The following is a 24,309-nucleotide window of genomic DNA, read 5'->3' as shown; positions in this document are numbered from 1 at the left end:
ATAGGAAATAGAATGAAAAAGTAAATGCAACACTTTTCCCAAAGTGAGATGAGTTCCAAGGAACCGGCTGGTTCCAAGATGGTGAGGTCAGTTCGTAGTAAGCTGAGGTGGATTCCGAACTGAGGACGAGTTGGGTGAGACGAGCTGACGAACTGAATGTGAGACGAGCTGACGAACTGAATGTGAGAGGAGCTGACGAACTGATTTTCTACACTAGTCAGGAAGAGGGGGCGAAGTGAAGAGGACGAGGTGAAGCTTAGCTCGGACGAGGTGGTGAAGTGTCACGAGAAGGTCGAACTGCCGAGCTGGATTTCAACACTCTCCCTCAAGCTTGACTGTATATATTGAGGAGATCAAGCTTGCGACATAGCTCGGAGAATGTAGTTCGCGGAAGGGCTTTGGTGAGGATGTCGGCGAGCTGAAGACCTGACGGAATGTATTCCATATCGATAATTTTTGCTTCAATCTTTTCACTGATGAAGTATCGGTCGATCTCGATATGTTTCGTTCTGTCATGGTGGACTGGATTTTTAGCTATGCTGAGAGCGGCTTGATTATCACAGAAAAGTTTGATTGGACCTTCGATGGTGATCTTGAGGTCGTCGAGAACTTTCTTCAGCCAGATGCCTTCACATACTCCGCTTGCTAAGGACATGAGTTTGGCTTCAGCACTACTTCTTGAGACAACAGACTGCTTCTTGCTTCGCCAGGTAACAAGATTTCCCCAGACGTATGTGCACATGCCTGATGTTGATCGTCTGTCTGGAACATATCCGGCCCAGTCCGCATCTGTAAACACTTCGACACCGCGACTTCGTCTTTTCTTGAAGGAGAGGCCAGTCCCTGGGGCAGCTTTGAGATATTGGAGGATCCTCATAACTGTATCCATGTGAGTTTTCGAAGGGTTACTCATGAATCGACTTACCATACTCACTGCGAATCCAATATCTGGTCTCGTGTGGGTGAGGTAGATGAGTTTTCCCACGAGCTGCTGAAATTTTCCTTTGTCAGTGGCGGCCTCAGTGGTGCGAGCTAGAAGTTTCACATTGGTATCCATCGGAGTGTCTACTGGTTTGCAGCCAAGCATGCCAGTTTCTTTGAGGAGATCCAAAGTGTACTTGCGCTGTGAAACCGAGATACCCTTCTCAGACCGAGCTACCTCCACGCCAAGGAAGTATCGTAGGCTGCTGAGGTCCTTAACTTCGAACTCTGATGACAAAGTTTGCTTCAATCTCTTGATCTCTTCTAGGTCGTCTCCGGTGATGACTATGTCGTCCACATACACACTAAGGATGGTGTGCTTGCCTTGTGTGGAGATTTTTGAGAAGAGTGTTGGATCTTCTTGACTCTGCTCGTAGTAGCAACGCTTGAGCACATTGGTGAATTTTCTGAACCATGCTCGAGGGGACTGTTTTAGACCGTATAGAGACTTCTTGAGTTTGCAGACTTTGTTGGCTCCTTGATCATTGTCAAATCCCGGTGGGAGTTGCATGTAGACTTCCTCTTCCAGTTCGCCATTTAGAAACGCATTCTTCACATCGAGCTGAATGAGATGCCAATCTAAGTTGGCTGCTAGTGAAAGGAGGATTCTGATGGTATTGAACTTCGCAACTGGAGCGAACGTCTCTTGATAATCAATGCCATATGCTTGAGTGTACCTTTTCGCGACAAGGCGGGCTTTGTATCTCTCCACTGTCCCATCTGGATTGTGTTTGATGGTAAAGAGCCATCTACATCCAACAGTTCGCTTGCCTGGTGGTAGCTCGACGATATCCCACGTATCATTCTGTTCGAGGGCTTGGATCTCGGCATGACTTGCATCTCGCCACTCAGGACTTTGAAGGGCTTCCTCGATGGATTGTGGCACTTTACCTTCATCTAACTTCGCCACATAGGCTTGGTAGCCCGTAGATAGGTTCCCATAATACACGTAATCCTCTATTCTGTATTGACCACACGACCGAACAGGTTTTCTCAATGCAATTGGTAAGTCTGGAGATGAGATGTTACCTTGTTCAATAGTGTCGTGGTTCAGGTTCGGAGAGACATTTTGTTCCCGAGCTTGTACCGGACTCTGGGTGATGTTCAGTTCGCATGGAGAGGGTTCAGAGGCTTGCGATCTGGGGATCAGAGTCGGACTGGGCGAGCTGGGAATTTCTTGAACAGGTGAGGTCGGACTGTGGGGCGAGCTGGGAATTTATTGAACAGGTGAGGTCGGATTTGGGAGCGAACTAGGTGGACTAAGTGGTGAGGTGAATTCTGGGTTTATGATGAGCCAATTTGGGAAGTCATTTTCATTATTCTCCCCCTGACGAACTGGATTGGCGAAGTAAGGGCTGAACTCATGAAAAGATACATCCATGGAGACTATGAATTTTCGTGACCGGGGTTCATAACATTTGTAGCCTTTCTGAGTTGCTGAATAGCCAAGGAAGATGCACTTGAGCGATTTTGGTTCCAGTTTACCTTGGTCATAAGAATGGGTGAAGACTGAACAACCGAATACTTTCGCAGGTAGAGTTGAGATGAGACGATAATGTGGGTATGTCTCTAGAAGGACTCGGGCCGGGATTTTGTAACCAAGGACCCGAGATGGCATTCTGTTTATGAGGTAAGTGGCTGTGAGGACTGCTTCTCCCCAAAAATGAGATGGAACGTTTGAGGAGAACATGATGGCTCGGGCGACCTCGAGAATGTGTCGATTTTTCCGCTCGGCTACCCCATTTTGTTGCGGGGTATGAACGCACGAGCTGGAGTGAATTATGTCATGTGTTTTGAAGAAATCGCCGAGCTCAGAATTAAAGTAATCTCGAGCGTTGTCGGTGTGGACAATTTGAATGGAGGTGTCGAACTGTGTTTGGACCATTTTGTGAAAGGTTTTGAATAGATTGGATGTTTCGGATTTTTGTTTCATCATGTATATCCAACTGAGTCTAGTGTGGTCGTCAACAAAGAGAAGGAACCATCGAACTCCAGTGATATTGGGAACTTTTGAGGGCCCCCATATATCACTGTGAATTGTGGCAAATGGACGAGATGGTTTGTACGAGGTGGGGTGATACGAGCTTCGAGAATGTTTGGCGAACTCACACATGTCACACTGAATGGAATTGATATTTTTATTGATAAACAAAAAAGGAAACATTCTTTTGAGATACATGAAATTTGGATGCCCTAGTCTAAGGTGATTGAGCATGATCTCTTTATACTGGGGTGAATGTTGGGCGAGCTGACACATGGCGGGCTGATCTGGCTTGATGATATAGAGTCCGGTACTCAGCTCGGCATTACCAATCTGTCTCCCCGTGACCTGTTCCTGAAACACACATGAGCTTTCATCAAAAATAGTTCGGCACTTAGAGTCTTGGTTGAACTTATGCACAGATAAGTGATTGCACTGTAGTTGAGGAACAAAGAACACCGAGTCTAGCCTCATGGACTTCGTCAAGACCACGGTGCCAATACCAGTGACTTGAGTCTTGGTTCCGTTGGCGATGGTGACTGATATGCTTCTATTACAAGCGGAGTAAGTTGTGAATAGACTTCGATTACCAGTTATGTGATCAGAGGCACCAGAGTCGACAATCCATGCTGTGGGATTCTCTGAGCTTACATGGAGGGCTCTAGGAGAGTTACCTAGAGAACCAATGCCCGAGTGTTCTCCACTGAGTTGGACTTGTTGGATAAGCTTTTGGAGAATAGCGAGCTGGTCGTTGCTGAAGGGAGAGGAGTCCGAGGTCGAGGTCGAGGCAGCGGACGAGGTGGATACTAAGTTTCCGGCTGAGTTTGGATCCTTAGTGTCTCGGGTTGACTTCGAGCTCGGTGGTTTCCCATGCAGCTTCCAGCAGGTTTCTCGGAGGTGTCCAGGTCGTTTGCAATGATCGCAGTAGGGGCGAGGTTTGCGAGGTCTCTCTATTGAGACACGAGCTGCAAGTGCTTCGTCTCCATGCGTGGTGAGGGCGGACGAATCTGAGGATGAGCCCGGAATTGAACTAGATTGGTTAACTCCAAGCATGAGTTTCCTCTTGCTTTCCTCGTGTCTGACCGCGGAGAAGGATTCACGGAGAGATGGTAGTGGTTTAGTACTGAGTATCCGACCTCTGACCTCATCGAGGTCTTGGTTGAGCCCGGATAATAGTTTAAACACACGTTTGGTCTCCACTATCCTGCGGTAGAGTTTTGAGTCTTCGGAGCAGGTCTACTGGTGATGTTCGTAGAGGTCGATCTTCTGCCATAGATGCGTGAGCGAGCTGAAGAACTGAGTAACAGACATCTCTCCTTGACGTAGGTCGTGGAGAGTGTTCTCAGTCTCAAATAGCTCGGACACATCTTCGGAGTTGGAGAAGATTTCTCTAGCTGCTTGCCAGATTTCCGCTGCCGTTGAGTAAAGGAGGAAGGTTTCTCCTATTTCGGGATGCATAGAGTTTATGAGCCAGGACATCACCATGTTGTTTTCTGCCTTCCAACTCTTAAACGTCGGATCTTCGATCTCAGGAGATGTGGCCACGCCTGTGAGGTAGTCATCTTTACCTCGTCCCGATATGAACATGTGCACGGATTGAGACCACTGTAGGAAGTTGTGACCATTGAATTTGTGGCTCGTGATATGTTGGGAGAAGGATTCAGATTGAGACTGAGTGGGCGATGTCTGAAAGGTGATCGAAGTAGTGTTCCTGGTGATTGATTTTCTGGGCTCTGATACCATGTTGAAAAGATAAAGAAAGAGAGAATCGGAGAAGAGAGAGAGTGTTCCGAGACTTTGAATATTTCCTTATATTGATATGAAATTGTATCACCTATTTATAGATATGGTGGATACATTAGACTAGACTAGATACATGATCAGTGTAATAAATGTACGTAATAACTACTTCTAGGAAATAGATAATAATAAATATACACAGAGAACAAGACATAGGAAATAGAATGAAAAAGTAAATGCAACACTTTTCCCAAAGTGAGATGAGTTCCAAGGAACCGGCTGGTTCCAAGATGGTGAGGTCAGTTCATAGTAAGCTGAGGTGGATTCCGAACTGAGGACGAGTTGGGTGAGACGAGCTGACGAACTGATTTTCTACACTAGTCAGGAAGAGGGGGCGAAGTGACGAGGACGAGGTGAAGCTTAGCTCGGACAAGGTGGCGAAGTGTCACGAGAAGGTCGAACTGCCGAGCTGGATTTCAACAAAAACAAAATGAGAAAAATTTTATCGTTGGATTTTTGCCCTAGACCGCCCATGGAAGAATAAAAACAAGAAGATAAGAAATTTTTCGCGGGTTTTTCTTTGTTATTTTCAGCGGAGAGAGAGAGAGTAATTAATGAGTTTCAACAATTATTTTACAATAATTAATTGCTATAAAAATGGAAATAAATCGTTTTGATTAATTAACAAAACAAAATAATTAATTTGTGGTAGCTAGCTTGGTCTAGCGGTAATCCCACACTCACCTTGACGGAGAGGTCATGAGTTCAAGCCCCCATGGGATGCAGAAATGTATGCCCCCTATGATTTATTCTAATAAGTATGTAATCTTGGCCAATAGTGCCACCTACTATGTAATCTTGGCCGATAGTGCCACCTGCGCTTTGCATTGCTAATATATCACGTAATCTTGGCCGATAGTGCCTCAACTCAAAAAAAAAAAAAAAAAAAAAATTAATTTGAAAAATAAAAACGCTGCTAATTAATTAATGAAAGAAGATAAAGGACATATGGTGAATTTCTAAACCCTCATTAAAGTACCAGCATATCAACCTGGCTATTTGTTTAACAAATTTTCAACTGTCTAGATTGAAAATCTTACGTTGATGTGATTTAGTTAGTTATAAATTTCTTAAAAATTAAAAAGACTCTAATTACAAAAAATAAAAAATAAAAAATAAACTAAAATTTGAAGGGGCTACAAACAATAGTAAGTGTTTTAAATACGAATAAAATTATCCATACATATCAATTAGGCCAAATGTATTTCACCAGAAAATATAAAGCTTTTATTGCAAGCGGATTACATCATATACCATTTCGATAACAAAAAGAAAAACCCCATAATTTTATTGTATTCTTAATTATAATGCATTATTATGGATAAAAAAAAATAAACATGTACGATAAACTATAGTTCGCATTAAACAATTACTGAACTATTGGCTTTTCTACACTTCATAGCAATCATCTGAATACAAAAAAATGGTCGCGAATGTATTTCAAATATCACATCACTCCCATTTTAACCAAAGCCCTTCATTTTTTTTAACAATACAGTCTTTAAGTAAATTTCCTGTTCCAATACAAGTATTAGAAATCCCCCGTCAATGGTCAATAACAACTTCGGTGAGACAATGCTTACTACTACAACATTCCTTGAGGTAGCTCTTGCAACAACCACCCATTTCTCTTCTCTCCAAGCCCAAGCAGTCATTCCCGGGCACGATCAGTTGTCGGATTTCCGAATCATCGTTCTTCTCGCTTGTCTCGGCCTGAATAATGACGTCAATGGTGGAGCAATCTTTGTCATCGGGCATTGCTTGGGCTAAGCTCTTTGGCTCTTCACTGCAACAAGGGCTTGCACTTTGAGTCTTTGACACCCTTGTCTCGGAAGCGCAATGCTTGTGGGCGAAGGTGATTGGCTCTTCATGGAAACAGCCCGAACCGTGTCGCGCCTTAGTACTATGCGCTGACTTTTGACTTCCCACCGCCAAAGAAGAAGCATGGTCATGGCAATTGTGATGATCATGTTCATGGTCATGGTGATGGTGATTGTGATGAGCATGTTCATGGTCATGGTCATTGTGATGGTGATTGTGATGATCATCATGGTCATGAATTTTGGGCAAGTTATGGGGTTTGTGATCACCGCAACAAGGGCTTGAAGTTTGAGGCTTCGAAACCCTTGTCTCGGGAGATATTCGAGGCTTCTCCGTTGGGCAACAAAGCTTCTTGCACAAACTAATTGGCTGTTCACCGCAACACCCCGAGCCTTGCTGCGCCGTAGCACTACTCATTGGCTTTTGGCTTCCTACCACCAAGGAAGAAGCATGGCCATGGTGATTGTGATGCTTATGGCCATGATCATGACCATGGTCATGACTTTTTACCGAGACATGGCGTTTCTCATCACCGCAACAAGTGCTCAATTTTTGAGGCTTCTCTTTGGGGCAACAATGATGCCCCGCCTTATGAGGCGAGGGTTTGGTGGGACCCGTGCTGCATTTGTGTCCGTGGTGGACGTGATCAGAGCACGCAATAGATTTGCGACACTTGGCATGATGATGGGGCTCTCGGAGGAGCAACATGCTATTGAGGATGACGAGGACGCACGTGCCTACGTCTGCTAGGACCGCGGCCCACACAAGAGGGTGGCCCGCGAGGGCCAAAGCGATTATGGCGAGCTTGGTGATGATGGAGAGAGCAATGTTTTGGATCACTTTCCACTTGGCTTGCCTCGAGATTTTGACGACTTTTGGTATGTTTCGAATGTCGTTGGACATGAGAACGACGTGGCCAGTTTGCGTCGCGAGCGCGGATCCCGAGATTCCCATTGAGATTCCCACGTCGGCTGTTGCGAGAGCCGGGGCGTCGTTTATGCCGTCCCCCACCATGCCCACCGCCCCTTCTTTTTTGAATTCGGTCACGAGTCTCGCCTTGTCTTCGGGTAGGAGTTCCGCGTGGACAGCATCAATGGCGAGCCCAATCTGTATCAAAATCGAATTGACAATTTTTTTGAAAATCAATTAGTTGTTTTTCCTAGCTATGAATGAATGGATTAAGCTAGAGGGAATAGTAACGAGGAGGAATGAATGTGCACGTTACATATTGTAATGACACAAAATTATTTATTAAATTAATTTCTAGTAATATGTTTTTACTATTTTGTTAAATCATAACCAATCTTTTAAAAATATATTTTGGTACTTTTACGATTTTGGTAAAAATAAATATAACACTTTCCTTGATTAATTCTGTCACCAGAAATCTAAAATTGAAAGATAAAGCTAAAAATAAAATGCACATGATATATTTCTTGAACAAATCGCAGATCTAAATAGTCTCCTAAAAACTGATGGCATGAATGAATGGCCAAACACACATTGTAATCTTGGATCCATTTTTTAAAATCATACTTGGAAAAATGAGAAATATGTGGTGAAGTGTCAAACCTGTTGGTTGGTATACATTGCGGCTTCTCGGCTATCTCCGGTGAGCATGGCTGTTTTGATGCCTAACGACTTGAGCTCCTTGATGGCTTCGGCGACCCCTGACCGGCAAGCATCGGACAGGCTAAACATTCCGACCAAAATCCCTCCGCAGTATATATATCCAACGGACCTTCCGTCCTTGATTTCTCCTTCTAGACTCGGAACTGAAATTACGGTGAAATATTATATACTAAAACCAAAATAAAATTGGAAAAATTATACAGAATAGCCATTTGGAACTAATTGATTAACAAAATATATTGGTGAAACTCAGACGAAGGACAGAGATTGAGTGGTTTATTACGGGGCTAATTTGAAGAAAGAAATCTGGGGGCTAATATGAAATTCCGTTTGTAAAAATAATATTAGAATAGGTATAAAAATAAATAACATTTGAGAGAGGCTTAAGCCCTCAAAGCCATTTTCTTATTATTACCTGTTCCACACGATGCTCGTGCCGAGATCTTCTTGTTTCCGACATAAACATCTTGATCGTCGATTCTCCCGTAAATCCCTTCTCCAGGAAAATTTTGATAATCTTCCACGTTATCCGGTTTCGGCTCTATAGAAGAAACCGATTTCGCATAGTTAACGAGCGCAGAGGCCATCGGATGGCTCGACTTGCTCTCGATACTCGAAACCCTAATTTTTGCAATGAACAATATGAACTCTTATAAGAATATGGACTCGCACCAAAAGAAAAAAAAGATATTACGTATTAGAAACACTAATTTTCTTATTTACCAATAGAGCAAATTGTCGAGGCTAATTTCATTGTTAAGTGCCTTGAACTCGGTCACGATGAACTCGCCTCTCGTGATTGTCCCAGTCTTGTCGAAGGCGAGGGTCTTGATCTTTGCTAGGGCTTCGAGATAGTCACCGCCTTTCACGAGAAGCCCCGACTTTGCGGCTTTTGTTAGCGCACAAAATGTCGCGACAGGCGTGGATAGGATTAGCCCGCACGGACAAGCGCTCACTAACACAACAAGAGCCAAGTGAAACCACTTCTTGAGGTTTCCGAGCCTCAATGCCACCGGAATCACGGCTACCAAGATTGATATGATTAACACACCTGTTTCATAACATCAATGAGAGACTTTCCTATTAAAATATAGCTTTATAATTATTAGTAGCTTCATATTATTATCATCTATTGTAATTGAAAGAAATCGAAAACTGTTTATTTCGTTTCTTTATAAGTTTTGGAAAATCTATTTCCATTATCATGCGAAATTCCAGACAAAAGTCGTCCAAAATCCGAAAATCCAATTTTTACTAATAACTCCAATTTCCGTAAAAACAAATAGGGTAAAAATGTTCAAATAATAAAATTTCGATGGCATTCCGATTTAATGTCAATCCTCCCTATCAATATTTTAGGAGTACTAGTTTTTTCTTTATTGTTTACGATTCAGTTATTATCCCTTCATATTATTAAATATATATTTTTACCCGGGGTGTAAAACTTTGCGCATTGGTCAATGAGTCTCTGAGTTTTGGACTTGCTGTTTTGAGCCTCTTCAACTAGCACGGCCATTTTGGCCACGGCACAGTCTTCGGCTAGAGCTGTTGTCTTCACACTAATATAGCCTGTTAAAAAAACACAAACAAGATTAAACATGCATCAGATAATTAGAGGAGTTAGCTCAGTTGGTAAATCACAAACAAAAAATAATTTTTAAGAAGAGTTAGCATATAACTATTTTTTATGTAAAAAAAAAAATTTATTGATAATTTGTGCTTAAATGTCTATTAAAATTGAGTATTCACTAGAGAATGTGTAAAATGGTGCAATGTTGTAATTGCTTCACTATACATTTTAGGAGTACTAGTATACTTCTTATGAACTATTCTTATCGGCACAACTGCATGAAATGTTGTTATAATTCAATATCTCGGTTGTTATGTCTTTATAAGAAAGTATTTAGTTAAGAGTAATTTATAGGTTGGATTAAATGGAGGTCGTTATTAAAGGTATATAAACACGAATATGATTTATCGTTGTATGGGTCCCGAACGAAGGGATTCCCTATAAAATGTGTAAAATTGAGTATTCACTATACATTTTAGGAGTACTATTCCCTATAATTATTGATAATTTGTGCTTAAATATCTATTAAAATTGAGAATTCACTATTAAATGTTTCCATAGGGATGTAATATATAAACCAAACCATCTAAAAATGGTTGAGATATTACCGTTGAGATTGATGGTTCCGGCCCAAACAATCGAGTCCTTGTGTTTGGCGACGGGGAAAGACTCTCCGGTGAGAGTCTTCTCGTCGACCTCGCAAGTTCCATCGATGACCATTCCGTCGATTGGAATCACTTCGCCGGCCTTTACTGCGACAATCGTGTTGAGTTTGACCTCATCCGCGTCCACGACCTCACCGGTTTCCGCTATCACTGCCTTTTGTGGGACCATGCTCATCAATGACGTCATCACTACGTTTGCCTGCCATTATCATTTATGTGCACTTGTTATTCTAGCACACCATTCTACAATTTTGCATAGTTTTTATTTTATTTTTCCCCATAATTATATGCGGTTATGGCTTTCCTCCAGGAAGCAAGACTAAAGTCTTAATTTTTTTTTTTTTTTACTAAAATCATTGTAGTTTCTTATATTATAATATAATAATAAAATTTTTCACCTTGTGGCTTGCCCTTGACTCCAACCATTCTGCAATGGTGAAGAGAAATACAATGGTGCCTGCCTCCAAATAGTCCGCCATGGCAACTGTCCCAATCACTGCAATTTACCAATCCAAATTCAACGCTTTCAGATCAATTACTTACCCTCTTACTGTTATATATATATATATATATATATATATATATATATATATATATATATATATATATATATATATATATTTGAGTGATGTAGTTAAATAGTCAATTTAAAGTTATGAATTTGTAAAATATTCAAAGTTTGTCAAAATTTAATGAAATAGTCAAAATGTGCAATAATCTGATTTCAAAATTTTTTTTGACCCAAAGAGTAATTTTTTTGAAAGTTATAAATTGCTTATAATAATCGTTAAAAATTTTGATCTTTGTTGTAAAAAAAATTTGAAAACGTAAATTTGATTATTTTGCTGAAAAGTTGAAATTTTGGCTACTTTACTAATCAACAAGTTGAATGTGACTATTTTGTACAATATTTTATATATATATATATGTATATTTCGGATATTCTGATACACTTTTTACTGTTGATACAGAAAAAACTTCCTCATTAAATTTTTTATGGGTAAAATGTATCTTCTTTTAATTAAACATTAGTATCACATAATTACTCAAAGTTAAAATATATCACTATCACTCTTCTATTCATTAACAAATTCTACTATCTCATTCCCATTTTCTGTATTTTTTTTAGAGGAAATCACTAATTAAGTATCTGTTCACACCAGTGTTTTAAATGCCAGCGAAAATCGGCGAAAGTCGGCGGCGGCGCCGCTGTCGGAGCAAAAACGGCCGACGAAGATACATATTATCGTTTCTTCGTTTAATGTCGTCGACTTTCGCCGAAAACGACGTGCCGTTGGGCAGAACGAAAATCGGAGAGGAAGAAGATGAGGGTTGAGTTTCAGTTTTAAAAAACAAAACGCAGAGGAGAGAGGAAAAGAGGGAAGGGAAGGAAGATGGAGAGAGAGAGAGTGAATACAACATAAAATAATGAATAATATGGAGGGTTTAATATTTTATTATTTTTATGAGTAAAATAAATTTAAAAACAAAAGTTATCAACCCTGACAAGCACAACCCAAGGAGTTATTTTTCAACACACACACGCAACTATTAAATGCATATTCGAAAAGTGAAAGAAAATAGACCACACCTGTACTAATTAGTAATGCACTATTAATTGAATGCATAAATATAGCAAATTTGGAATGAAAAAAAACATAGTGTATTAAATACAACAGTTATTTTTATAATGAACGCAATTATTCCCGTAGTCTGGATGTGGGTTAGTCAATGTCTCTAGTATTATGACCACATTAGGCTAAAATAGTCACATTATTATAATTTTTAATTTTACTTGGGTAAACAAATAACAATTAATTTTTAATATATTACAACATTATTCTACAAATAACAAAATACAATATATATAAATTAAATTAAAATTATAAAATACATACACGTATATATGTATATATTTTAAATATATTCTACAACATTATTTCCGTTCGATTTTTCATCGGGCATTTGAAAACGGCATTTCACTTGCCTTTTTCCACATTTTTTCCGTTCGATTTTCCGTCGGCGTGACGATTTTCCGTAAATCAGAAGCCTCGAAACGGCAACGAAAACGACATTTTTTTTCCTTGGTTCACACCACTATGTCACTTTTATGTGTGTGTATATATATATATATATATATATATATATATATATATATATATTTTTAAAAGAAATAGATTTCAGATATATATATATATATATATATATATATCTGAAATCTATTTCTTTTAAATATATTTCTTCTAATATTTATTTTATTTAAAGACATTAAAAGTATCACAATTACTCATGTGTTAATTTAAAAAATTGAGATAAATGTGTATTCAAATTGTTGATATATTTTATAAGCGTAGAAAAATACTTAAAAAAGTAATACTTATAAACACATAAAAATCAATAAAATATTCACTATATTAATCTAACAACTTAAGAGTTGGATGAATATTTTTTTTATTAAGTAAGAGTTGTATGAATAATCTAACAATTTTCATCATCATCACCATCACCATCTTATAAATGTACGATCTTACTTATGTATTATTAAGCTTATTATGTAGTCTTCACGATTTATTTGCGGCTCTTCTATTAAGATATATATATATATATATATATATATATATATATATATATATATATAAACATTTCCGTGATAATGAAAACGGTAATGTATAAAACTTCTAAAAAGGAGCTCAAGTGAAATTTTAAGCGTGTACGCGTGATATATACCATCTTACTTAATTTTCTAAAATACTACTTTGGAATACATTATATATTAAGATTTGTCGTATTAAACGGGAGTGGATTGATGAATTCTAACTCCAATATACACATAACAAATTTTTTAAAAAAAAAAAAACGTGTGTGCGTGCATGCATATAATGTAAGAAAACCAAGTAGGGATTATATATATTGTTTTGTTTTGTTTTGTGTGAAACTGAAAGTAGTGCAAGTGTGGGTGTGGAGAAGAATATACCTGCGACTAGAGCAAGAATATTGATATCAAGCCTGAGATTTCTGATTGAAGCCACGGCTTTGAGGCCGATGGGAATGATTCCAACGGCTACGGCGCCGAGAGCGAGCCAGCCGAGCGGACGATAGACGTACTTGAGAAACGACAACACAAGCAAAACCCCGCACGTGACCGAGTACGGACTCGGCCATTTGTTCTTGAACTCCACGTGCTCTCCCCGATTACGCACGTTCGCTTCCAGTCTCGCCTCGTTCAGAGCCTTGGCTGCCACGTGTCAACACTCACTCTTATCAGTCAGCACACCAAAAAAAAAAAAAAAAAAAATTCCTCAATTTGGATAGAAACGTTTCCTTAATTAAGTTACCAAAGGAATAGGATAGCGTGCATTTTATTGTAGAAATTTGGTGGTTAAGATAAAATATCAAAATGACAACCAATTAAGCCACAATAAATTTTAGACTTATAATTAAGAATATGTTTAGTTTAGTTAATAAATAGAGAAATCAGTTCATTTAATTATATGAAAAGTGATAATAGGAGTGGAATTATGTTGAATAACCACAGTGCCTAATTTTTAATTATTATTAAATGTTGACTAAAATATAATTTTAACGTTTCAACCTTAATAATATCATATTGAGAAATTAAAATATAAAGCGAGTTAGGTATATTGTCAATTAAGATATTTTATATTAGAACCTTAATTTTAACATCTATAATTAAGAAAATAGCTTAAAGATAAAGACGAAATGGCCCATATTGTAAGAGAACTACACATAAGTTGTGCTATATTTTTAATTTTTTTAAGTTTAAATTATAATGCTACTTGGTTATTCTAAATCGTATATTGATAAAAATATATGTGAAGATCAATTTATTTGAAATAATTATAATTCTCTAATACATCGTCTCATACGGCCGCAATCATCAAACAAAGCCGTAGCGACCGTATGCAACAGCTTTTACGGAAAAAAATCATATTTATTTTAAAATTCTAACACTTTCGAATAAAAAACTAAATTTCAAGTACCTGTGGATCCTACTTAACTATTTTTTTTTTAATACTTTATTTTTTTACGGACAAACTTTAGTAACCACTATTGTTTTCCTTAGTGTTATGCTTGGTCATATTAATGTAGGCAATGTATAACTATATATATTCATATATTTTTTTGTACTTTATTATATGCACTATGGAGGTCGGTCATGCGAAAAAAATGGTCCTATTGCATCGAAGAATTTTTTTTTATTTTGTTTTCCTCAATTATATCGAAAATGAGGTAGTAAATGCATAAATTAAACAAATAAAAAGGTAGTGACGAAAATTGATTAGGATATATGTTACTAATATAATAATAAAAACTATATCCCAAAATATTAAATTATAACTTAAGAAAGACAAATGTCAAACGTAACTTCTATATCCAAACGAACGAAAAAGAAAAAGGGGAAAAGTGTAAAAAAAAAAAAAAGAAAAAAAAAGAAAAGGAAATGAGCTATAGTGAGAATACTGTAAGACAGGTCATCTATCTAACAGAAAATTCGTATTTTCGGGGAATAAGACTCTAATACACACACGCGCGCGCGCACACACGTGCATGTAGATATATATATATATATATATATATATATTTATATATATGTATCTAAATTAAATATATGTATCTGAATTACCCAAATTGTAAGCCATTTAATATGATACCCTTTTTATTTTTTTCTTAGTTAAGTGACCAAATATGACAGTTCACAAAATCACATAGAACCAACAACGCCATCAAAATGATACGCATTGACCCACACATCATTATTATGGCTTCATCTCCATCTCACACATCATCTCTCCCTCAAAAAAAAAAAAACTGTTTTTGATATGTAGGTATTAACTTTTTCTGCATATATACATATACTAGATAAACTAAAAACAATATAAAAAAACTCCTCTAAAATCACATATTCTATATTAGCCCCTAGTTGATAAGTCTAGACTCTTCAAGTCTCCATACACACAAATTCTTCAAAAAAAAAAAAAAAGGTCTCCATACGTACACACACGTGCCCTAATTGATGACACGAGTTCGAGTCACAGTAAAAAAAAAAAATTATTCGTTACAAAATTTAAATTTTTTATTTATTTATAATTTTGGATAGACGACCTCTCTTATTATTACTCTTTTTTTTTTAGAAATATAATTATTACTCATTGAGTTACATTATAGTTGTACTAATAAATAATTGTACAAAAAAAAAAAAAAGCGAATTCAGTATGACAAGATCAAAACTACTAAAAAATCGATGGTTTGATAATATTTCACTTCTTTAATTCAAAAGCCAATACTAGAATACTCGAAAGCCTTAATATATGTTAAAAAGCTATAAGATATAAGATATATTATAAAGGAAAAAGAGAAACTAAAGCTCACGTTATTTGTTTGTGGCCCAGTAAATCTCCTAAATATTTGACAAGCGCACAACGCATTTGCTAAGCCCTTTAGTGGAACGAGATATATATATATATATATATATATATATATATATATATATATATATATATATCACCTAACAATACACGAGGACTATCTACGTGTTCGCATTGGTATGAAGTTGATATAAATATACAAAAAAAAGATTAAATAAATACGTATGAGGAGATGGAGAAGAACGCATATGGTATTTACCGATTTGGGGCTGTGAAATGAGGACTGTGTCGTGAAGAACAATGACGGTTCTGGTGGCGATGATGACAGTGACGTCTTTGACTCCTTCGAGGGGTCTCAATATGTTCTCCACCAGAGGCACTTCCGACGAACAGCAAATCCCCAACACGTCAAAGTAGCTTTTCTGAATCCTTTTTCGGCCCTTTGTTTTCTCCGCCTCATCGCTCGCCATATTTATTTGTCTCACTTTTTGAATTTACGTGCGTAATATATACTCTCTCTGCAAGAACAAAAAGATAAAATGAGGCTCTCTTATGTGTGTATATATATATGTATATACGACGGTTACTTGTAGCCTTTTTCTTCTTATTTATTATATATATGATTAGTGTTGGTAATTTAGATAGAACTTAATGATGTGTCCGGTATTATCAAGAGAAAACAAGTTTGGGAAATGGGTTTCTGTTTGATAAAATTATACCACAAAATAATATATTTGTATGAACAAGTTGAATCTTATCATAACTGCGTTTGCAGTGTTCATTGTTTTGTTGAGAGAGAGAGAGAGCATACCAAAAATAATAAATTGCGCTCTAGAAACGTAAGGAGGGAGAGAGTAGAGCTTCCGAGTAATAATTAAGAGGACAACGAAGAGGAATTATATAGAGAAGGAAACTAGAAAAAAGACAAGAGACAAAAGAATAGAAAACCAATTAGTAGAAGATTTGGAAGCAAAAACTAAAAAAAGAAAACTATTCTTAAATTTTTCTTGGTGAGAATAATTGGGTTTTGGCGGGTTGAGAGACAATAGTGCAGAATGGATTCCACATGTGAATCCACATAGCTTCGTATTTATAGAGGCGAGTGCGCATATATGCCAAAGGTGATGGAGATACTTTTAATACAAAAAAGTTTACCATTTTATAGATTTTACCATACCCTTTAACCTTCTAGAGGAACGTTATAAACACACTCTCTCTCTCTCTCTCTCTCTCTCTCTCTCTATATATATATATATATATATATATAATATATATATATATACACACACACACTGTTAACAGATCGAAATTTCATAACATCGAATATATCATAACACCAATTATAGCCACAAAACATCGAACATGACATTGTTCGAGGTGTCAAAACGTGAGGAATGATCAAGAGCATAAGTTGAGCTTCAAATACCGACAAACGGAGCCAAAAAAAATAAGAGAAGCTCACGATACAAAGACTAGTTAAATTAAAGCTTACAATGGCCACGTAAACACCGATTACTGGCTAAATAACCCACGAACAGTTATCCAGATGGTTACATCACATGATCAGAGCAGTTATCATGTAACAACTCGAGACGTGGGTTTGATCAACCCACGTTCACACCTGACCCCACCTATAAAAAGCATAAGACCCCAATGAAGAGGGGTGGATACTCATTCGCACCAACGCCTACGATGCTCAACTTTTCGTGGCTATTTTCACCTTTATTTATAATTCCCTTGTAATTACCTCTTGTATTGAGATTCGTTTATTATAAGAGCAATCTGGTCTTTACATTTTATAATCTATTGAACTTATTCGGTATTTATTGTGTAATCGTCGATACAATTATTGTATCTATTTTCTGACATCAATAGTTTGACGCTAGAAGGGGGATTCAGCGTTGAAGTTTGATGGTGAGTTCCTCGGCACCACTAGGGCTTGGAGAGAAAGGCGATCCTCAGAGTAAAGAGCACGAGCAAATCGAGCACCACATCACGACTCTTCCACTGACTGCTGAAGAAATCGCAGAAATGCTCCCACAATCGAGTTTACCAAAGGTGTTCAAGGAGATGCAATAGCGTCTAACACAGCTGGAAAAGAAGAACAAGGAATTGGAGGAGCAAATCAAGGCTAGGCGCGTCACCGCTCGTAGTACAATTATGATACCCGAAAATGATCTTCCCCTCCGAAGGCTGAGAAAAGAGATCAATGATGTAGATTATAGGTCTAAGAAGGCCAAAAAGCATGTAAGAGATAGGTATGAAAAAAAGCAATCAATGAAGATGCCGGGAAGTAAATGTGCAATGTTTTCATGGATCAGTTTTCGAGATCCCGGACAGGGAAGAAATCGAAGGAAAGACTACTCGCAGTCCGACAAAGGCAAAATGAATCTTTAAAAGATTGCATTAACCATTATTCAAAACAAGCCATTTTGGTAGACGATCTGAACAAAGACTTCAGATTATCCGGAATTACATCAGGGCTGCGTTCCGGTTCGGCTTCCTGGTGGTCAATATAGAAGACGAGACCTAGAGATTACAATGAATTTTTTTTTTCTAAAAGTTTAGAAATAAATCAACGCCGAATAAGCAAGGTTGGCGGAGGAATCGATTGACAAGCCAAGAAGCAAATTTGATGATGATCATAAAGATTGCCATTCTGATCGCCGACAAGATAATCAGCATCATAATGATCGACACAAAGATGATCGGCACCCCCGAAGAAAAATCGGTCTGAGCAAGTACCGAGCAAGCCATTTTTCGGCCAATACGATAAATATCATCCCCTTATCATATGGGGATAGATGAAGTTTTTGCCCTTACCGAGTACCAAGAGAGTTTTCCAAAGCCAGCGAAAATAAAGAAAGATATCACCACGACAGATCGCTCTGATCAGAAGAGGAAATCTACAAAAATACCAAGCCGATGACCCCGATAGATGTGAAGATGACGATTAGCCTAAGAAAACTTAAAATGAAATTGCAGTAATAGCAGGCGGACCGCACCTTGATCGAGACACTTGTCGTGCGGAGAAAAATTACATCAGAGAAGCTAGATCTTCTCCAACGACAATGATGTTTGCATCCGAGAATATACGAAACAAGGTACTCAAGAAAAAAAATGGAGGAAGTCTTATTCTTGGAGGTAGATGGAAAGTAGGTACACTTCCCACATAATGATCTAATAGTAGTCAAAACTAGAATCGAGAATTATGTGGTCGGGAGGATACTCAATGATAATGGGAGCTCAGTCGACACATTATATAGAGATACATTTAAGAAGATGGATCTAAAGATAGATTCCCTTGCACCTTCCCCACCCAGTTATACAGATTTACTGGGGACTCCGTCATGCTGAGCGGCCTCATTTCTCTTCCACTGACCATCAGGGAACATCTAAAAACAAAAACTATCAACACCAAATGTGTTGTTATCCCGGGATCGTCGGAATTCAATGTTGTGATTGGAAGACCAAATCTCTAAGAACTCGGTGCAATAACATCAGTACAATACCTGACGGTCAAATTTCCCACGAAATTGGAAACTAGAGTAGCGAAACCAAATCTGGTCGTCGCCAGAAGCTGTTACTCAGACTATTTAAAAGCAAGCCAAGACAAATATAGCCACTCGGTAATGATGACACGAGAAGATCTTGATCCCAGATTGTCGAGCAATGGCTACGTCGGCCCGGGAGATGATATGGAGCTAATCGTCCCAAATTCAGATCAACCTGAGAAAGCTTTACAGGTTGGAAATTTCCTGAACAAAGGTATAAAGACCGAACTCATTTTCTTAATAGCAAAAAAATTAGATATTTTTTCTTGGAAACAGTTAGATATGGTAGGATTAGATCCCAACCATGCTTGTCACCGATTAAATGTTGATCCTAAGGCAAGGCCGAATAGACAGAAAAGAAGACCCATGGATGTTGACAAATATGCGGCACTCAAGGAAGAAGTTGACAAACTTATTTCTAATTGGTCAATTAGAGAAACAAAATATCCTAGCTAGCTTGCCAATCCCGTTCTGGTTAAAAAAAACGAATGGAAAATGACGAACATGTATTGATTACACAGATTGAAATAAAGCATGTCCTAAAGATAGTTTTCGGATGCCTAGAATTGACCAGCTAGTCGATGCAGTAACTGGTCACGAATTATTAAGTTTCATAAATGCATATTCAGGATATAATCAAATCCCAATGCATGGTCCAGATGAAGATCACACATAATTTCTTACTGAACGCGGTCTATACTTCTATACAGTAATGCCATTCAGATAAAAAAATACCAAAGATTGACTAACTTCATGTTCGCCGATCAAATTGGGGTCACAATGGATGCTTATATTGATGATCTGTTAGTCAAAAGTAGAAATACAATTAGTCATATTACAAATCTTATTACTAATTTCGAAATATTAAGGCATTTTATGTTAAAAGTAAATCCTTTAAAATGTACTTTTGATACTTTTGCATGAAAGTTCCTGGGCTAAATTGTCAATGAGAGGGGCATTGAAGTAGATCCGAGCGAGATTAAAGCCCTGCTTGACATTAGGCCACCAAAAAACATAAAAAAGTGCAGAAACTCACAGGGTCCATCACTACACTCGGAAGATTCATATCCCGATCCACACACAAAATTATTCAATTCTTTGACCGCCTGAGGGATTCGAAAGAATTCGAGTGGACCGAACAATGCAATGAAGATTTAAAAAAACTTAAAGAATACCTCAGTTGGCCATCACAGGTAGTGAAAGTCCAGCAAGGAGAGTCACTCGAGATATATCTTGCGGTGTCTGAGCGCACGGTCAACTCGACATGGATCAAGAACGAAGGATCAATCCAGCTTCTGATGTACTACACAAGTCTCTGAATGAAAGATGCCGAGACAAGATATCCCGAGCTGGAAAAGCTGGCATTGGCTTTGGTGACGACATGAAGAAAGCTTCGCCACTACGTTTTAGCTCATCTGATCACAATGTTGACAAATTTTCCACCCCCACAAGTCTTGCAAAATCCCGACACGTCTGGACGATTGATGAAATGGTCAATTGAACTCACTCAGCATGAAATCTCAAAATGGCTATTAAAGGACATGCGATCGCTGATTTCTTAGCATAATTCACATGCCGACCAGTCGAGTCACCAATCTGGGAACTGTACGTTGATGGAGAAGCCAATATCTATGGATCGGGAGCAAGAATGATCTTGCCTTCCCCAGATGACGATCAAGTAAGCATTTCTCTACGGTTTAAATTTAAGGCATCTAATAACAAAGCCGAATATTAAGCTCTCATCCTCCTGAACCTCTCGAATAGATCAACAGGAACATTGACTTGTCCCACCAGAGGTACACCGTAAGGAACAACTTGTGCCGAACACTACTTGCATTGGAACATGAGCTGGCGATGATGGCTGTTCCCCTTCGTCGACATCTTCATTCCCCTAGTGGAGCTGGTTCATCAACTCGTGTATCTCAGATTCTTGAGCTTTGATACTATGTAGCAACATGATAACTAGTACTGCTAGATCAGGTTGGCCAGCTGAGTGAGCAACAGTGGCGGGGCCGTGGGGATGCTATGCTTCTTATTGTTTGGAGAATGGAGCAGCCGAATGGGCATCTAGAATTAGAACCTCAGCGCCAACTCTACCTCTTCCCCTACCCGGCCTCGTGCCCTTCCTCTACCCTGTCCTCGAGCAGCATGCACATTTTTTTAATCTAAAATCTCGAAGGCATACTCATGATTAGGGTTTTCAATTGCTTGGAATATATATATATATATATATATATATATTCTAGAAGCAAAATATCACATAATTGACACTCCACACATGTAACTTTATAAAACTCTTAAAGTAAGAGTGCATTCCATAAAAAAAAATATGTAACTTAAACACATAATCCAAATGCGAGTGTGACACTAAAAAAACAAAAACCAAAACAAAAGCATAATAAGTACTTCTTTGGGCGAAGAAAAGAAGTAGGAATATTCTAGAACAATAAAGATGATTCAGTCCTCATCTAGATCATCTTCAGAAGTGTCTTCCTCTAGTTTTGACTCGACAGGGTCCATGTTTGAATCGTCCTCCGTATTCATGTGATGCACCACATCTTCAAAGAACTCCTCGAATGTCATTCTAGGAGTTGGTTCATAGGTGCGATACGTCCCTTGTTGTTTTTTGAACTCAGAGAGCCAATTCCAGTAAAGGCTAATCGCTTCGTCATCATCGATTCCTATCATCGGGTGGTTGATGAACGTGTTGATGAAGCGGTGGTGATATTTCTTGGCGGTCCCTCCAGCCTTCATCTTCCATGATTCCACAGCTTGACGATAATTTCGTCATTTGACTTTTTCATGCCATCTTTAAACGGTGAAATTTGTAACTCCCAGTCAGCTTCTGGGTGATTCTCTATCATTTTTAACCAGTAGAGTAGCGCTTGTCTTTCGACCTGTAGTTGCGCCAAGGGTATTTGTAATGGTTTTCGAACTCACAAAACTCTTAAACGCACCTCCATGTGATTACACCACCCAAGTCCATCAATCTTCTCTTTCCAATCGCCATAGAGAATTGGAGGAATCATCTTTATGAATGCGATTATGACATCATGTGCTCTCGAGTTTTGGCGATCATATGTTTCGTTACTTCACCATCCATCTAACGAAAGAACGAAAAGAGAAACTAAAATAAAATAAACTAAAGGTACAAAATAAGACAATACTAACTTGAATAATGGATGCAGCTGTGCGATCGAATATCAAGGGTGGTCATAGGTTCGTTGCTTTGATACAAACTGTGACGACCCGACTTTTCGGACCGTCTAAATTATCTTAATTCTTTTACTTTAGAAAAAAGAAATGTGGAGAATATTTTTTTTTTGAACATCATTTCAATTATTTATAAAGTGTAGACTTTAAAATAAACCAACTTTGAAAAAAACCACAACATTTGAAATCTTACAAAAACATTTGATGAAAATAAAAGAAATACTTAATTCAGAATTCCAAACCAAAGTAGATGGTTGGAATACTCAACGGAAATAAACCCATGAAAATTCAACTTCAGTTTTGCAAAACTAATTAAACTTGAAAAATATCTTAAGCATAAAAATCTCAAACAGAGTGTTTAGAAATTAGCGGAAGCTTTTTAAATAAATGAGCGGAACCACAACCCGACCCCTTAGCCATCGAACGCCGCTGATCCACCTTCCTAACTTGTTCAAGTGTTGTCTACCTACAATACGGACGAACATACATAGAATGAGGTAACGCTTAACGAGAATAACTATAACTCACAAAAAGATGAGTAATGCAATGCATAAATCGATTATTAGTGTTTTATGTTGGCTTTATTTTTTTAGTGCAAGATGTAAGGAAAGATGTCGGTCTTCATGCTCCAGCTTCTGTTGAGACATCCTTCCTCTTGTGCGCAGTCTGTAATTCTGGCAAGTTTTCGGTTTTGCCAGATTGCCTTGTCGGTGACTTTATTATGCAATATTCGTGAGAGTATGGGCAAGGAAACCCTAGACACACTTCCAGGTTTGTATGACTGCTATAAAAGCCTTGCGTTACCCCCTGAGCAGCCTTGACGCTTTATCAAAATACTTTGGACTCCTAGACGTGCAAGATCGGCGGACTGGGAGACTTTGTGTATTGATAAGAGCGGTGTTATTCATCAAATACTATTCGAGAGGATTGAGTGTTTGAGCGATTTGGGTTCTATGCTTACGTGATTGAAGACTTACATGTGATGGAAGACTGAAGACGATCGAGCATAGGCGTGTGCTCGAAGAGTGGAATTGAGAAGGATCTCAAATTCAGGGGGAGTCCCTAGTCTAGGTATTCACTTGTGATAATAGTTACTAGGGCTTCAATTTTGTGTTGTAATCATATAAGATCTTGCTTGTACTATTGACTACTATATAGTGAAATCCTTTCCAATGGCAGAGTGCCCCCAGACGTAGGTGATATGTTGCACCGAACTGGGTAACCATATTGTGTGTCTTTCCTTTATTGCACCGTTGGTTGTTTTTCTGTGTTCAAGCGAGTTGTCGAACATATTGTCAATACATTGTGTGCGAAATCTTGTCTTCGTGTCTAATCGGATTTTCAATTGGTATCAGAGCAGACACCTAGATCTTTGGGTGGTTTCCTGGGTATTTTAAATCTGATTACCAGAAATGGATAGTTCCAAAGAAGGAGGGTCCGTCAATCGTCCTCCAATTCTTGATGGAACCAACTATGGTTATTGGAAAGCCCGTACAAGCACCTTTATGAAATCTCTCGGCAGCAGAACTTGAGAGGCGGTTATCCATGGCTGGGAAACTCCTGTTTCTGTTGATGACAAAGGGGGCAGTGATCGGTCCGAAACCAGAGAAGGACTGGAGCCCTACTGAAGATGAGGCGACATTGGGTAATTCTCGTGCACTTAATGCTATATTTAACGGGGTTGATAAAAATGTTTTCAGGCTTA

At 38.3% G+C, this 24,309-nt stretch overlaps 1 protein-coding gene across 1 annotated transcript; it reads right to left on the bottom strand.

Annotated features, from left to right (window-relative positions):
• Positions 1-6,102: 6,102 nt before the first annotated feature.
• Positions 6,103-16,881, bottom strand: LOC149394891 (putative inactive cadmium/zinc-transporting ATPase HMA3). The gene is made up of 10 exons (XM_089614871.1): positions 16,649-16,881; positions 16,097-16,355; positions 13,425-13,685; positions 10,849-10,946; positions 10,394-10,649; positions 9,647-9,784; positions 8,939-9,266; positions 8,631-8,836; positions 8,156-8,358; positions 6,103-7,690 (listed from the first exon to the last, which is right to left on the bottom strand). Exons 2-10 carry the CDS (start codon positions 16,305-16,307, stop codon positions 6,308-6,310), a joined length of 3,084 nt encoding a protein of 1,027 aa, XP_089470997.1. The 5' UTR covers positions 16,308-16,355; positions 16,649-16,881; the 3' UTR covers positions 6,103-6,307.
• Between the last annotated feature and the right edge of the window lie 7,428 nt (positions 16,882-24,309).

Source organism: Urtica dioica, chromosome 5 (assembly GCF_054948205.1).
Source record: "Urtica dioica subsp. dioica isolate 48M chromosome 5, U.dioica_male_clone48M_v1_H2, whole genome shotgun sequence".
Classification (NCBI taxonomy): Eukaryota; Viridiplantae; Streptophyta; class Magnoliopsida; order Rosales; family Urticaceae; genus Urtica; species Urtica dioica.
Note: the sequence above shows the minus strand (reverse complement) of the source record. Positions and strands in the feature narration are given on the sequence as shown.

Coding starts and splice junctions, on each gene's coding strand:
- LOC149394891 (XM_089614871.1), bottom strand. CDS start 16,307: ATGGCGAGCGATGAGGCGGAGAAAACAAAGGGCCGAAAAAGGATTCAG. Junction 10,947..13,424: donor TATTCTTGCTCTAGTCGCAG/GTATATTCTTCT, acceptor GGTAAATTGCAG/TGATTGGGACAGTTGCCATG. Junction 8,837..8,938: donor CTCGACAATTTGCTCTATTG/GTAAATAAGAAA, acceptor TGCAAAAATTAG/GGTTTCGAGTATCGAGAGCA.